We start from the raw sequence: 17,224 nt of genomic DNA on the forward strand, positions 1-17,224 counted from the left end.
TCATGGCTGGGTGAGAGGACCTGTCAGAACCTTCCCTCAGACAGTGCTGGGTGAGCAGTTCTGAGGTCCCGTCCTCCTTCTCCAGCCAGTTACCTGCCTTCCACCTGCATCCAAGCACTGACTGATGAGGCCTCAGAATTTGCTACCACTCCAGGCAGAAGCTCACTTTGGGGGGGGGGGGGCCTCTTAATCATGCAAATTTGAGCATTGTCTTCCCAGAGCCTCCTGCCAGACATCCATTTTGTTTAGCGTTGGACCCTCCACCTATTCTGAATGCCTGCATCGGCATTTTTCCTGGTCCCTGCTTGTTACAGCTATGCCACATCTCTTCCTTGGGTGTGTTCTCAAAGCAGCAGTACCTGTTGCTCACCCAGCTTCACACCTCCAGTGCTCTCCTGAGCCCTGGACTCCAAGCACTTTTGTCACTTGGCCCACATCTTTCATACCCAGCCTGGCCTTGGCTTCTTTGAAGGCTGTTTCCATCATTTATTGTTGCATAACAAGCTATCCCTCTCAACCGAGTGGTTTAAATTAACCATTTTATGCTCACTTCTGATTCTGTGGGCCGGGAATGGCAGCAAAGAACAAATGGTGCTTGCTTGTCTGCTCCACAGTGTCTGGGGTCTTAGCTGGGATAGCGCAACTGGCTAAAGGGTGGCCATAGTGGCTCATGTGGAGCCATAGTCTGGGGCTGTGGCTCTCTTCCATACGGCCTCTGTACACAGTCCTCTTGGGCTTCCTAACAGCATGGCTCCGTTGGGCTTCCTAACGCAGAACGCTTCCAAGAGGCAGCCTTCCAAAATGGTAAGTTCCAATGTTCCAGTGCTGTATAAAAGCCTCTGCTTACATCATGCTTCCTAGTTTCCCACTGGCCAAAGCAAGTCACTTTGGGCTGAGCCCAGAGTCCCTAAGGGAGAGGGCGGTACCAGCAAAAGACTGTGCCAGGTAAGGTTTGTCAAGGGGGCACGAATGTAACAGCCCACCTATCACCTACCTGATCTCCATGTATCTGAAGTTCAGGCAAATCAGGCGGTTTGCAAGGTGCATGCTCCAGAGTTAGAATGCTTCCCTGTAAAGCCTCCGCTTCACCACTGACTAGCTGTGGGACCTCAAACACGTCATTGACCACTTTCCCCTTCAGTTGCCTCACCCATAGAAGGATTCACCTCGTAGGGCTGTTATGAAGATGAAGAGGGATAATACATGGAAGGCATAGAACAATGCCTGCCCCCACATCGGCACTCATTGAGTCAGCTATTACTGCTGTTACTACTATCAATACTGACTCTAAACAACTCACCCTTGTTCACAAAACCCAGATAGTAAGAGGCAAAACCCAGATGCAACCCCAGGCCCATGTGCCTCCACTGACAGCCTTTATACTAAAGAGCAATTTAGGGCTTCTCCTACACATAGATTTCTAGAAGCTTCTGAAGAGGTGTGCTTCTAAAGCAGAGAATGGTCACGTATGGCAGCGGTGGCGCATTAGAGAGGCACAGGGGTAGAAATTCAGACCCACAGTGTTCAGGGCTGATGGTGAGACAGCACAAACCAAGGAGAATGATGCGACACCAATTAAATCCTTCTTTGAGATGCTGAGGGCCAAAATTTAGACAAAATTTGGGCTTATAAATAGCTGAATGCATAAAAGGAAGTTTCTGGAAGAACCTTCTCCAGTCCCCATTTATTCCCTTCTGGGCTCACTGAACAAGCAATGATCTCGTTTCGGTGCTTGCATGTTAACTGCCTGCATCCATGACACTCTCTAAAACACAAGCTCCAACCTCTTCCGTGATGTAAACCCAGGCCTGGGATGGGCCTTGCAGACAAGCAGGAAGGGAGGAAAGAGCACATTGGACATTGAGGTTAGTCTCCCAGCAAGAAGTGATGACATCCTGAAGTGGACAGACCACAGAGATGGAGAGGAGGGTGCCTAGGTGAGCTGTTTAGGTGATGGTACAACCCCTGTTCGGTCTGCAGCCGGTTATGAGAAGTGGGGAGGAGGGAAGCCTTTGTCTGCTCTGAGATGTGAAAAAGGCACTCCCTTTCGCAGCCATCATGCTGAAATATGCCAGTGGAAAGAAGCGTTACAGACGGTCAACATAAGAGATTTGGGGTAACTCTAACAGGAAATGTGTATAACTGCAATAGGAGAATTATTCACTTTATTGCAATTTGTAAAAATAATAGTAAGTGAAGGAGAGACATTCCATGTTCCTGGATGGACTGACTAAATATTATAAATGTGTCAGTTTCTCCAAATGAAGCTATGGATTTAATGCAATCATGACCCAAATTCTAAGTAGATTTTGTTGGGATCCTTGTAGATTTTTGTAGGAAAGTGATCCTTAAATTCACCTAAAAGAATAAACAAGTGAGGTTATCCAAGACATTTCTAAAAAAAAAAACAAAACAAAAAACAAAGAGCAAGGGCAATGGGAAGGATGCAACTCACCAACTATTAAAACATATAAAGAAACTAACATAAGAAGACACATAGATGAACGAGGCACAAATACTAACACTACTTGTAAAAACACACTATGTGGTAGAGGAAACATCGCCAAACCACCAGGAAAGAATATGAAGTAGATGGTGTTGAGATTATTATTCAGAAATTAGGGGGAGAGGGAGGGGTCATCAGCTGATATGCAACAGACCTAGGAGGATCTAACCCAGGGCCCTTGGTCTTTGCCTCATGGCTCTGTCCCTTGGGGGACAGGAGCAGAGGTTGAAGGGAAACCTGCAGATAATGAAGAAAGGATAGCCTGGACTCAAGGGTTAGGATTCTCACAACGTGGTAAAACATTCTTCAGAAGAGGCACACATGTGTCATCAGAGAAAATCTCAGGAGGGTTTTATCACATGGTGTTTGCACAGACGACCAAATGATCAATCAAGATATACAGAAGGTAATCTGTAACAGTAATCTCCAAGAGCAAGCCCCAGGAATTGGGTCTCAGAAAGAGTAGCAAGGAACTCAGGAAATCAAAGAAAGGAAGACTAACCCAAACCCTCTCCAGGGAACTGGAGGAGAGAAGTACAAAGAGGGTCACGGAGTTCCATAGCCTGTCTTTGATCTTTCTGGATAGAAGTCAGCTCAATTCAAGGAGAACTGCAGAGCAAGGCCTCCACTTTGAAGAGATAATATACGTAAACAGAGGTTAAAGTGACTACAGTCTTTCTGGGTGATGGCATATGTCAGTGAAGTGTGATGGCCCCTTTGTTTTAGAGAGGTTAATATCTATGAATGGTCCTGCCCCACTGATTCACTAGGGCAGAAAGAATCTGTTTCGATGCCGATGCACTTGCTGGGCCATTACACCCTCCACCCTCCCACAACACACTGAGTACCCTGTTTGCCTTTTTTGTGTTTTTTCGCCAATGCCATGCAGAGGCCAGGACACGGCATGTGGTATTGCTGGGAGGGGCCAGAGACTGGAAGTTCAAGGAAGAGAAGAGAGGCTCCAGAAGAAGGATCTTTCAAATGACCAGACAGTAGTTGACGCTCTGACTCTCCTCCCTTGATGGAGAAGAGAGAAGAGTCATGGTCAGTGCCATGGGACCTGACTTAGGGTCCAGAGGTGGTGTCCTTTCCCCACTGGCCTGATATGCAAATTCAGATGCCTGGAGCTGGGGGCCCAGGCAAGTAACGCATCGGAGTGAAAGAGGCTGGGTGTGAGAGATGAACAGGGGTAGTGGGGTCTGTGGCCAACCGCACAGCACATGCTCCCCCAGAGTCCAGCCTGTCACTACGTAACTCCACTGATTGTTGCCACGTGGAAATGCTGGCCCAGCATGGCCAGAGCTCCCAACTTTTCAAGAGAAGTCAGAGTTCTGGATTTTTATGAGAAATCTGATTTTTTTAAATGTTGGCATTAAATTTAAAACTGTGAGCACTACAAAACAAACAAAACACATCTGCAGACCAGATTTGGCTGGTGGGCTGACCGCTCAGGGCCTCTGGGCTGCAGAGCAGATGGGAAAGCCATGCCTCTAGCAGGTGCCAGTGTCTGGGAAGACAGGGTCTCCTTCCTCGGGCAACAGCAGCCCAGGGATAGGGGTGCAGGAGGGTGGCAGAGAACCTGGGAAGCAGAAACGAGGACTAGTAGGAGCGAGTTAGAGGCTCAGTGCCAAGGCCAGCTGTGGCTTTTCTCTTGCTGTTTGCGGGCAAACCACTCATTGAAGGACACCAAAGAGAAAGACGATGACCAGAAGAACTCAGGGTGAGACTCCACTGGCAATGCCACCACCATCGTCACCTCCTCTCATTGGAAACCGCAGAAATAATGGCCTGCAGACCTCTATGTAAACAGCCCCAGAAGAAATGTGACTTTGCTTCAGCCATCCCACACATCCCACACATCCCACACATCAGCCACAGGTTAGCACGACAGAAGAAGGGGAGGGTCCCATCCCAGACTCACACTGGGTGGGCGGGACCCCCTGCTGCCCCTCAAGCTGCATCTCCAGCTTGCTGTACGGCCCACTTGTCACTGGCTCTGCTTCGTGAGGCAGCCTCAGCTTTCCTAACCTTCTCTCTCCTACCCATCGCAGTTTGTCATCATTTTCTAAGGGCAAAGGGGATCACCGCCGGATTGCTGCCAACGTGTGTGGGAGCCCATTGGAAGGCCCTTAGAAGGTCCAAGTTAGATGCAATTTGAGTAGAACTTTCTGAAGTTCCATGAGGCATCAAATGAGGGAGAAACCAGAGATACACTGGCTCTCTAATTAACTGTGCATGTAGCAGAAACCACGCATTTAGTCTCCACATATTTATGGGTTATCTTTGGCAAAAGAACCAAGAGACTCATTGTTGGCCCTCAGGAAGCATAGAGCTTTTATAGATACTAAAAGGGCTTTTACAGATAAGAAAAATTATGTCCCATGACGTGAAGTGACATGGCCAAGGTCTACCTGTTGTGCAGTGGGTAACTCCGAAGGGCTGAGACACTGGTTTTGTCCAAAAACAAATGAGTTCATTATCACACCCAGGAAGAAAATACCTGAGTAGCAAATGCATTTGTGACAGAGGCTTATCTCTAGCTGTACCAAAACACACACATCTTGGGGCACCTGGGTGGCTCAGTCGGTTAAGCGTCCGACTTCGGCACAGGTCATGATTTCATGGTTTGTGGGTTCGAGCCCCGCATCAGGTTCTGTGCTGACAGCTAGCTCAGAGTGTGGAGGCTGCTTCGGATTCTGTGTCTTGCTCTCTCTCTGACCCTCCCCTGCTCACGCTGTCCCTTTCTCTCAGAAATAAATAAAACATTTTAAAAAATTAAAAAAAAAACCACACACGTCTCGAAGAGGCCAAGAGATATAAAAGCAAAGGTGCATAGATTTAAGAAAACTAAAATATTTAGGGAGTGATTACTTACTGGATAAAAGCATCCCTTAGTTTGTCAAAAAGGATTTGCCACAGGGTTCTCTTAAGTCAGGGTAGGGAGTATTTTTTATATCTAGGCCACTGATATTAGAACAATTGATTGGAGCATAGATAAGATTGCTTTAAGAATGGTTTATTTCATTTCATTCTGCTCTAGAGATCAACTACAATTTAAATTAAAAACAGGAAACGGAATCCCATTCAATAAATACAAACACAAACATACACAGTTAAAGGACAGTGAAAGTGGAATCAGATTAAGAACTGAGGAGGGGGCTGCCTGGGTGGCTCAGTTGGTTAAGCATCCGACTTCGGCTCGGGTCATGAACCAATCATTTGTGGGTTCGAGCCCCACGTCGGGCTCTGTGCTGACAGCTAGCTCAGAGCCTGGAGCCTGTCTTTGGATTCTGTGTCTCCCTCTCTCTCTGTCTTACCCTCCCCTGCTCACGCTCTCTCTCAAAAATAAATAAAACTTAAAAAAAAAAAAAAAAAAAGAACTGAGGAGGAAAGGCACAATCTTTCTATTGGCCCAAACTGAGAGGCAACGACTGGATCCTCATCTGACACAGGGAGTCGGCTCTCATGGGACTGTGTTCCCAATTCCATGTGTTAAGATGGCTGATGGGAACTCAAAGTATTTTCCCATGGAAAGAACAGAAATGGCAAAGTGGGTGTGAGGCTCCCAGGCTTGGCCCCAGGACCAAGTTTACCTGAAAGGAACTGCCTCCACACCTCCACGCCCCTCAGCTTCTCAAACCGGAGGCCGCTCCATCATTCATTCCTCTCTGGAGCCACAGACACAGACCTGCCACCTGCTTCCACCATAACTATGTCTCCTCCTCCTACCTCCCTGGGGCTCTGTGTCAGCCCCGGGTCAGCTCACGTTATACGGCCTCCCTGGGAGACCCTTCCACTCTTAGGACTTCCATAGTACTCCTACCTAGGGAGGTACTGTGGGCATCCATCGGGGGACGCTCGAGATGAGGATCATGATGGGAACTCAGGCATGGTGGCCATGCCATGATGGGTCACATGCAAGAGGAGGCAAAAGCAAAAACGAGGCATTTTATGGCCCCTGAGATGAGAGGCCAGCTTTGCTCCTCTCTCTCCAATTCCTAGCCCAGTCCACAAGAGGCCAGCCCTCCCCAGCTTCTGTCCGTAGGTGGCCCAGGGAATATATTGTTAAGTAAATTCTTTACTTGAGCTATCTTGAGTGGGATTCTGTATGTTGAAACGGAGAGAACTTTGCCTACAATGCCAGGTACTAAATCCTGTCTGTCCTGGCTTCTCAAGCTAATCTCCCAATTCTGACGTAGGCTCCCGGAGTCGAGGTCCATGAGGAGCCCAGGATTGCAGCACCCTGGATGAATGCCTGAGGGTGCTCCCCGACCCTCACTCACCACCCAGCTCACTGCACCCCATTGTGGCTCCAAGTGGACTCCCAGCCCAGTTTCCCCAAATTCTGAGAGATGCAGTCACAACAAAAATCAACCTAAAAGCGAATTTACTTTTCCTAACACTTCAAGTTCACAGCGAACTCTGGCTTCAATCCAAGGTATAAGTCAACCTCTAAACGAGGCCCCAGGGAATGAGATGATAGAATCCTTACGTTGCATTGTTTTTTCCTTCCAGATGTGCATTTTATCAGATGCCTCTTTATCATCTCAAATCATCTTACTAAATCGGAGAGTTTATGGGCAAAATAGCTGCCAGGCCTCATCCAGTTCCTGCCCCACTGTCCCCCTCCCCTCTGGGCTCTGGCCGCGATCTGTGGGCTGAGCCTACCTGTACGCTATGGCCAGGCCTGTCCTAGGTTGCAGGGAGTATAGGGAGTTTAGGCTCAACACCGGAGGGTCTCCGCAGCACTTCACCTTTGACCCAGTTTGGATCTGGGTACTCCTGCCTAATCGCTGACCCGTGTCTTCATGCCAAGTCTCCAGCCTATAGGCCCTCCCTAATACCCACACCCCGGAAGGATCAGGGGTCCCAGCCTGTTCTCTCAAGCTCACAGCATAAAACTGGAACTTCCCATGAGTTCTACTAAAGGTCCCTCTGAGGCTATTTGCCTTGGTTTCTGCCCTTGCCCACCCAGTGGCCCTGCTCTGCCCCCTGGCAGACCCCGTGTCCCAGGCTGGACCCCTAACACCAACTCCTGCCTGGATGACAGCTGTCACCTGGGAACTTCCCTCTGGGTGTGGGCTCTGCCTGCTGGACCACACGTCCTCTGGGAGGTTCGTGGCTGCCCCACACCAGCAGGGGCTTTATATCCCATGTCCTGCCCTCCAGGCTTCCACATTCCTCCTACACTCTAAAGCATGACCATAATCACATCCATCATTCAAATTCCATCTCTTGAATGGCAAGACAGAAAGTGGGTTCTGCTGTAGCCTCTGTGCTGAGCACAGAAGAGGACACGAATAGCATCCGTTATTTGAAGGAAGGAAAGAGGGAGGGAAATTTGGTGTCAGAGGGTCAGCAGAGCTCTGAAGCAGACACGTGCCAGAACAGGAGTTCAAGCAAGTGAAGATCAAGGTCTACACCATGGGAGCCAAGAAGAATTTCTCATAAGAATGCAGAGATGATTGGAGCAGTCAGCTGGGGCGGGGGCTGCAGGTCTGGGAGGAGAAGGATGAAAGGCGCTCTGGAGGAGTGAGCAGGAATGCTGGCACTCCCTCTCTGGCATGGAAAAGACCTAAGGACTGCATTTTCCACCTGGGAATCTACGTGAATGGCCGAGTAAAGATAAGCTATTGACCACTTGGCTAACGGATGCCCTTTTCAGACACTTCCTGCAAGGTGATCAGGGCTTGCCCAGCCCAAGGGCGCCACCCCCCAAGCATTTCTATCATTGCTGACACCCACTCCCAGCTGGGGTCTGAGGCATCCCGTATTCAAGCAAACAGTCCTAACCCAAACTGGCCTCTGGGGGGAGCAGAGGAGCAGGAAAGCACGGAGGCCACCCAGCACTCCTGAGGCTCATGGTCCCATCCACAGATTATAAATGTTTGCTGACATCTTTCATGTGCCCAGCCTGATGCTGGAATGAAAGGGAGTGGATGAGCCAAGACCAAAGACAAGTCATGGCTGGGATAGGCTGGGGGATGTAGCAAAGCACACACTGAATGCGACCTGAGACAACAGAGGACATGCAGAGGTGTAGCCCCATTAGCACATGGAACTCTTCCATGTCTTTCCAAGTCTCCCTAGCTCAAGGGGACAGTGTCACCGGTGATGCTGATGCCAGCAGCTATTTCTGGAAGCAATGGAGCATAGAGGCTAAAAGTAGGACCTTTGACATCAGAGTTAAGTCCTAATCTTGTCTTTGGCAACAGTACCTACCATATAGAAGCACTGTGTGAAGGTTAAATGAGATCATGTATTTAAAGTATGTGAGACATACTCAGCAAACAGCAAATGCTAGCTAGTATTATTCTTGCTGTTGCTCTTAGAGAATTGACATCTAATCCATTTTCACATCTCTCTCCAGCTAACTTCGTGATCCTAGAGTTTGACTCAGATAGACCAGGGAAGGCTAGGGAATTGGGCAGGTAGGGTCTAAACCCAAGGATCTGCTCAGATCACAGAGGTGCTGGCCCAGCTCTAGAGAGCCCAGAGAGGTACTGCAGAGTACACAGAGCAAGGAAAGAGAATTCCAGGGCATTTGGCAGGTATGGAGTCTGAGACAAAGAGGTGGTCCAGAGAGAAGAGAAGACAGAGGAGCCAGCACTGGTGTGGCCATCACGGCTAGTATTTATTGGGTGCTTACCAGGTGTCAGGCCCTGGCACAAGTGCTTTACCTGTCCCACTTTTCAAACCCCCCACCCCACCCCCGCAAGACAGGCATTGATATCCCATTTTACATATAGGGAATGAGTCACCCTCAGTTCCCCAGCTAATCGATATGGAGCCAGAGAGGCAAACCCGGGCCTGCCTGACTCCACCATCCAAGCTTTTCTACACTGTAGTTGCGCCACATGAAATGGAGAACATTTCCAACAGTGCAGAAGCACTCAGAAAAGGGAGACCAAGTGTTTCATAACTTGGGATCCAGTTAAATCTCTTGAAATTCCAAGCAAAATTGTGCGTGTGTGTGTGTATGTGTGTCCTTTATTCTCAGAGAAATGCTCATAATATTCATCAGACTCTCAAAGGGGTCTATGAACCCCAAAATGTCAAGTACAATACACTTAGAGGAAAGAGGTCACCAAGACCTTATTCTCCGGGCACTCCCTCCTCCAAAGTTCTGGAGGAGATGGTGGAGACAATAAGATTGCTCCCTGACAGCCTCTTTTTCCTCTCCAGCTTTCTAAGATAGTAGCTCCAGCAGCAGAGGCCACCAGACTTTGCTAAGATGGCATTTGGCATTGCATGATACTAGAAGACGGACTTTTTTTTAAAAATTTTTTTGTAGTTTATTTATTTTTGGGACAGAGAGAGACAGAGCATGAGTGGGGGAAGGGCAGCGAGAGAGGGAGACACAGAATCTGAAACTGTCTCCAGGCTCTGCCCTGTCAGCACAGAACCCGATGTGGGGCTCAAACCCATGAACCGTGAGATCATGACCTGAGCTGAAGTCGGACGCTTAACTGACTGAGCCACCCAGGCGCCCCAAGACAGACTTGAATCCAACACACTGCCCCAGCAAAAGTATAACCTGGTGTTCATCCATAACTCAGGACATCATCTCTTCTACAAGATGTCACAGGGAGCCACCCACTGCCCCACGTCTTACCTGGACACTCCCACCCCCAATAAAGAAAATTAATGAGGTGGTGAGGCCACGTGTACAAAGTTTAGGGATTGTCTCCACAGGAACAGAGGCTGAAAATCACAACCTGTTGATGGGGCTGCTTACAACAACCCCACCCACAAGCTCTCTCAAGAGTTTTAAAACTAAAAATGTGTTGAGAGCAGAGACATGTTGGGTCTCCTTTTAGAGCTTCAAACCTTGGAAGGCAAGGAGGGAAATAAACCCTGTGAACCCAGAAACACTATGAGCCCAGAAACCCTCATAGTACATGTGAGTATCTCATGGGCATGCATTAGCCTTCCTAAATTTTGCCCCTCGATGCCCAATGGCTTTTGCATCCCCTCTTTTCTCTGACCTGAAACACCAGAGTTCAAATCTAGAGCTCAAACTGGCTTGAAAAAAATGAGGATGTGGATACAGAGATGGGAACACTGAGGCCAGGTGATGGTAACATGTACCACCAAGCCTAGGAACTAAAGGGTGTGCCAGGAGGGTGGGCCCTCGGGGTTCAGAGAGGAGGCCCAGAGAGGGCAGGCAAGCTATCCAAACCCATGTTTCACTCCTGCTGTTTCATTCTTTTGAAGTCAGGAGCTGAAACAGCTGGGCTCATGCAGACACTCACACAGATGGCAGGGGTTTAGGGAAGGAGGATTTAGAGGAAGGTTGGTTTCTTAAATACAGCTGGACATGGCCCAGTGGCTCAGAATAGACAAGGCGGGAACATCAGCTTCCATCAGAGCCAATAAGTCATTACAACCATTTCCCCTTTCCGAGTCCTCCTTACAAAGACCAAGAAATCAGATCCATTATCCGGATGGAGATAATGCAAGGTGAGACTTCCTCCCCAGGTTCCCAGATATTTGAGAAGATGAGATTATGCAACCCTGGCTTCCTCAGAAGATACAAACAAATAAAAGTCCAAAACATCAACCACGCCGCCCTCCACCCTGTGTGGTTAGCAGAAGAGGTGCCTTGGAACTCAGAAACGGGGCTCTCCGGCTTGCACCATCACTGGCAGAAGATGCAGGAGGGCCGGAGAGTGTGTGTGTCCCGCTAAGTACTTCCTTCAGTACACAGCTAATCCGATTAGCAGCTTTAGGAAACTCTGCAATGTTAATTCAAGGGTCCCATTCATGGGACAGCTTGGCCCATGCCTGCTCAGAGCTCCCATTCTTCTTTCTGCAAATAAAATGCACACAGAAGGACTTTCTCTCCCTGCAGAATGCGCTCCTGCCTCCTTGCCCCGCACACATCCAAGATGCTGCTGCCACTTCCTCTGGCAGAGCTCCCGTGGCAGGGGCAGGAGCCCATGTGAAAATGGAGAGAAAATAGAGCTCTCTCCATCCCAAGCACAACCTGAGGCTAATTTTAACAGCACTGTCAACCCAGGTGGCCTGCCCAGCTGGCAGCCATGCAGAGTAAGTGGGGTTGTGAATGTGCATACCCGTTGGAGGGTCCTGGAGGAGTCACTGGCCTTCTCTGGGCCTTTGTTTCTTTCTCTGCAGAAGGGGGACTTAGGGCAGAAGGCATAGCTGGGACAGAAGTCTGAAAGGAGGGAAACCCAGGGCTGGTATAGACACAACATTATTATGTTCGGCCGGAGGACAAGGAGAGGGAAGGGGGCCAGATACGCAGGCGGAAGACAGCGTGTGGAGGGCCCAGACGAAGGCCAGATTAAGGGACATTTCTGCTGAGTGATAGCGAGCCGCTGAAAGGCGTTCAGAAGTGTGTTTGTGTTAATTTCCTAGGACGGCTATAACAAACGACCACAAAGTATGTGGCTTGTGACAACAGAAATCCATTCACTCCCAGTTCTGGAGGCTAGAAGTCTGAAGTCAAGGTGCTGGCAGAGCCATGCTCCCTCTGCGGGCTCTAGGGCTTTCTTCTGTGGCCAGTGCAGCACCCTCAGTGGGCTCCTAAACCCACCCAGGCACAAGGTGGCTGGCCCAAATGTCACCGTTTGGCCCAGAGAGGCTTCAGCCTACCTTCCAAGTGACGGCAAAGGAATGATTACACGCACCTCTGCTGTTCTCTGTTCCTTCTGATTGCAAACATGGTAGACGGGTTGGTACAGGGAGGACGCGTGGCCTTGGAGTTGGGAAGCCTGGTTCTAGTCCTGGTTCTGCCAGTCACTGAATTTAGGACGCTGGGCACAACTAGAGAATGAGGCCAACTTGGTCACTTCTAGGGCAAAGATACGGTTTCATTCTGCAGCCAAGAGAGCAGCCCCAAACTCACAGGGTGAGCCAGGGAAAGAAGGCACTTCTGGGGTTGCACTGCAGGGCGCTGAAGCCTCCCTGCTCTGGTCCCGCTCCAGGGGTCCAGCGCCCCCGCACCCCCGGGCCTCGTTCCCTCCCCTAAAACACAGGAGCACTAACCAAAGCTTGGAAATGAAATAACCTAAATCTAAGAATACATCTTTTTGCACATTTGGAAGCAGGAAGATGACATGAAGGTGTGGTTCCTTTTTATTTCTTTATGTTTTAATCAAAGCAAATGTTTAAGAATCTACACTCAAAGTTGTTCACAGCACCATTGGTTCTATGCGGAAAAAATTACCAGAAAAAAGAGGGAAACGTTCTTCATGCCCATCTGTACACGATTAGTTAAATTGTGGCAGAGCTATACGTTAAATGTGATAAACGACAATGCACCACATGAAAAGATGTCCATGAAGTGGTGTTAACTGAAATACACAGGCTACACAAGACAGTGTTGAGAAAAACCCTTTCTATGTTTTAAAAATACCTGTACGCACACGGCCTGAGCCCAGTGAGGTTGGAAGGAATCCAGCAAACAGATAATGACACAGATCACTGGGACTGAGAGAACAGGAGATTTTTACTTTCTACTTTCTACAATTTCAAGCTATTGGACTTTTTTTTTTTTCAAACAACCAGCAGTATCTGTTTAATCAGCAAAAATAATAAAATATATTCCCATTCTGAAAATAAAACAGCTATTTTAGATAGCTGCAAAGTACTATTGGCCCTCAGAGAAAAGTGATCAGGATAAAAATCACTTTGCCATAAAAACACACAAGGGGGAAAAAAAAAAAACAAACCTCCAAACTTGGGAAGGAGGAAACACCAGGCAGGTGCATGTTTCAGACCCAAGCTGCCAATGTTCTTTCCAGTACATTGCAGTTTCCCCTCTCTCCACTTTAGCCCTACCCCCTCCCAGGTCACTGTGCTTTCTGCAAATACTATTCCTACTAATAATGAGGAGGTGGCAGCATTGATATTTATTGAGCTCTTATTATTAGCCAGGCACTGTGCTAAGCACTTCATACATATTCTTTTTGTCCTTGCAGCATTACTATTCCCATTTTACAGATGAAGAAACTGAGGCACAGCTCAAAAATCCAAGCCCAGATGGGCTGACCCCAAAGCCCATGACTATAACCAGCACTTTAACCACCCTTCTGGAAGCAAAGCCCTATTGGAGCTCTTGATCGTCAAGGCCCCTAGGAGATGGTTCTGGGGTCTGCCAATCTCCACAGGCCTCTTCCTTCTCTCACCCATATTGACCAGTGCCTTCTAGGTACAAGGGACTGGGCCACGTCTGAGAGATCCAAAGGAAAATTTGATGTGCACTCTGCCTTCTCAGAGTTCACAGGGAAGAGGGAAAGGGAAAACTCAAGTTCTTGGACCAGGAGGCTGACCAGGCTGGTCTTGGGGAGTGCTGTGAGGGAAGTGGAGGCACGGCTACCAGGCTTCCCTGCACTGAGCATCCATACACAACCTTCCAGACAGCAATTCTCCGGAAGCTGGCCCACATGGTGGTTGGTTGCTTCCCACCTCTCTCTGGGGTCTCCCACTCTCATCCGTCAAGGCTGAGCCCCCACACTGTGCCATGGCAGGTCCCCCCAGGACACCACAGGATCACTGATAGGGATGACCCTGGGTATTTGTGTTGGTGGATGAGCATCACGTAACTGCTATGCTGGCCCAGGGTGTGTGAGAAGGGTCCCCGAGCCAGAGAGCTCTAGCTCCAGGGTCCTCACCGGATCTTGCTTGGTCACTGCTCCTGCTCTCCAAGTTGTATGTGCCCACACAGAGTGTGAATTGGTGCAAGCACTTTGGAAAACAGATGGTATCTACTAAAGCTGAGCTTACGTACCACGAGACCCAGCAATCCACTCCTGCTTACCCCGTGGGCAGAGTGCTTGCGTCCACCCTAACGTATATCTGAGGATGTCAGCAGCAGCTTTACGGATCACAGCCCCAAACTGTGACCTGTCTAAATGTTTGTCAACAGAAAGACAACTACGCTAGCATTCGGTCACACAAGAGAATACCACACAACACCGAGAGAGGCAAACTGCTTCACGCAACAAGGTCAAAAAGCTGAGTGAAATAAGACAGACACAAACAATGCATGCTGAGTAATTCTATTTACACAGGTACAATGAGTCCGTGTGACAGAGGCCAGGCGAGAGGGATGGGTACTAACTGGAAATGTTCCATGCCTTGGTCTGGGTGGTGTTTAGGAGGACATATGTAAAAGTTCACAATCCTGTGTATTTGAAATATGTGAATTTACTATTTTTAAGTCATATTGCAAAAAGAAGTTTAAAAAATTTTAACCACCCAGAGATTTACAATTAGGTCAACTTCTCTAGGCCTCCAGGTAAGAACTGGTTAGCTGTAGTGTAGAATTATGAGATGCTTCCTTTTGTTAGAGCTCAATTATTATTTACATTGGTGTGAAAAATAATTTGGTTTGTAAAAATCTATTTAAAATTCAAACAGCTGGGGAGCTTGGGTGGCTCAGTCGGTTAAGTGTCCGACTTCGGCTCAGGTCATGATCTCACAGTTTGTGAGTTCGAGCCTCGTGTCAAGCTCTGTGCTGACAGCTCAGAGCCTGGAGCCTGCTTCGGATTCTGTGTCTCCCTCTCTCTTTGCCCAACCCCCTCCAACTTGCACTCTCTCTCAAAAATAAATAAACTTCAAAAAATAAATAAAATAAAATTGAAACAGACTATCCAAACCATATATGAGAGTCCTCAAAGCTCCTAAGAAATTATAGTCATAGAACCAGACACCAAAAAGAAACTCTAAGGTGCTAAATTGATCCTCTTTCCTCCCAACCTCTGGCAGTGGTGTCCCTCTACCTCCTGACAACCTTTGCCCTCTTGCTCTCCCCCTGGAGGGAGCTTGGAGCTTGGACTTGGCCCAGTCCCTGTAGTTGCTCATTGCTTGAGCCATGGGAGTTACCCCCTTACTCTGGGCACATTTCCACCCCTCCGAAAGGCATCCTCACCATCTACCCTGGCCAACCTCTCCAGGGGTATCAGTCTACCATAGCCTACTCCAAAGAGCCACCTTCCAGTGACTCACACCTTACCGTTCTTCCCTGAGTAAAGATAAGCCCTCTCATACTCCCCACATGACTTCCCCACTGCCTGAAATGTCTTTTTTTCAATTCTTGACTTCAAGAACTCATACTCATTCTTCAAGACATAATGCAAGAGTTCCCACTCCCACAAGGCCTTTCCTGGCTCACCTGGGTGGGCTTCTTCCCCTCACTCTTGTCTCTTCCCACTTCTCTTGGTTTATTACAGCCCTTGCTGTGAGGAACTGCACTTCGTCTATTTATCTGACAGCCTCATTCCACCAGACTGGGAGCACCTCAGCAATCATATCTACCATTGTCTGAGAACTTGCTGTGTGCCAGGTACCAGGCCAGCCCATTGCCCTGGGACTTGGCCCTCCCAACACCCTCTGGAGTGGGTGCTGGTTTCATCCCCATTTTGCAGATAGGAAAACTGAACCTTGGAGATGTTAGAGAGTTTGTCCAGGTCTAAACCCTGTCTGCCTGGCATGAATGGTCTCCTTGAAGGCAGGGGTCACATCTTACTTGCAGTGCTTGCTGTCCAGCACTGCACTTGACCATGACAGGTGTCTCCCAAAAATGGTACAGAGCTTCAGTTATACAAGATGAGTAAGTTCTGCAGATGTGCCGTACCACACTGGGCCCGTAGTTTATAACACTGTTTGCACACTCAAACATTTATCAAGAGAGTAAACCCCTAGTGTTCTTACCACAGTAAGTGTTAAGTCTCAAGAGAAAGGAAAAGAGTGTGGGAGGAGGGGTTGCGAGTAGCAGAGGCAGTTTGGCATCAGGCACGTTTGAGCCCTGGTCACTAAATAGCAAGCCATCGTGAGCCATACTGGCCCATCAGCCTCACAGTTCAGCCCCCATGTGCTGCTTCTGAGAATGGGGACTCCCCAGAGCTGAGGCATCTGAGCCCAGTGGGCAGTGGGAATGAGAACTCAGGACAAAGTTCCCCTACTATTCACCCCAGGGTGGAGGCAAGGCGGGAGAAGAGTACCGAAGTCTAAAGCCCCATCATATTTCCTGGTTTGTCTGCAAAAGGAGTGCACAGCATCCCATGGGCAAACATCTCCCCCCAGTGCTGAGCATTATCAGCATCCTCAACAAACACGCCCGAAATGGAGTAATTCTCTCCAGTCTGGGAAGTGCTGGGCCCTGAGGCCAAAGTCCTGAGAACCGACACTGAGCTCAAGTCTGAGCCCTCTGAGCTGGAGCCTGACCCTTCAGATAAAGAGGCAAATTGATGTTTTCTTACAAGGATCAGCAGATCAGAGGCTCCAGTCCACAGCCTGTGGTGCAGAAAAAGTGCCCCTCTGGTTTTCCACAGACAGGTGGGCACAGGACTGACAGGTCAAGTACTGTTGTCTTATGGTCTACATCTACCCTTGCTGGAGTCCCTTACCCTTTTCCCCAGAGAAAGAGAAGTGGGGGACACAGTACTTACCTGTGCTATGTCCCCTTTCCTCTACTGTCTGCTTGATCCAGTCTCTGGCCTTGTCAATATGAAATAACTTCAGGTCCTCTTCATCTAAGGCAATGTCTCCCCAAAAGACAGCTGGGAAGAAAAAAAACATAAATGGGTCCATTAAAGCTGGAGATGAAGAAAAAAATGGATTTATGAATGTCTCAGAGGACAATGGGTGTTGAATGGCAAAGTCTAGAAATGAAAGTCCATCCAATCGGATTTCTTCCTGGACCCAACATATAAGGGCTGGTAGAGACAGAGGAATGACATATAATACTTC

General features: G+C 48.6%; 1 protein-coding gene across 1 annotated transcript in view; it reads right to left on the reverse strand.

Moving 5' to 3' along the window:
- TLL2 (tolloid like 2) overlaps positions 1-17,224 on the reverse strand; it is a 114,983-nt gene that overhangs the window by 71,986 nt on the left and 25,773 nt on the right. Inside the window, exon 2 of the mRNA XM_039230278.1 lies at positions 16,924-17,034. Within this exon, the coding sequence (XP_039086209.1) occupies positions 16,924-17,034 (111 nt within the window). The remainder of the gene's footprint in view (positions 1-16,923; positions 17,035-17,224) is intronic.

The sequence above is a fragment of the Hyaena hyaena genome, unplaced genomic scaffold (genome assembly GCF_003009895.1).
Source record: "Hyaena hyaena isolate Hyena2069 unplaced genomic scaffold, ASM300989v1 scaffold_44, whole genome shotgun sequence".
NCBI lineage: Eukaryota > Metazoa > Chordata > Mammalia > Carnivora > Hyaenidae > Hyaena > Hyaena hyaena.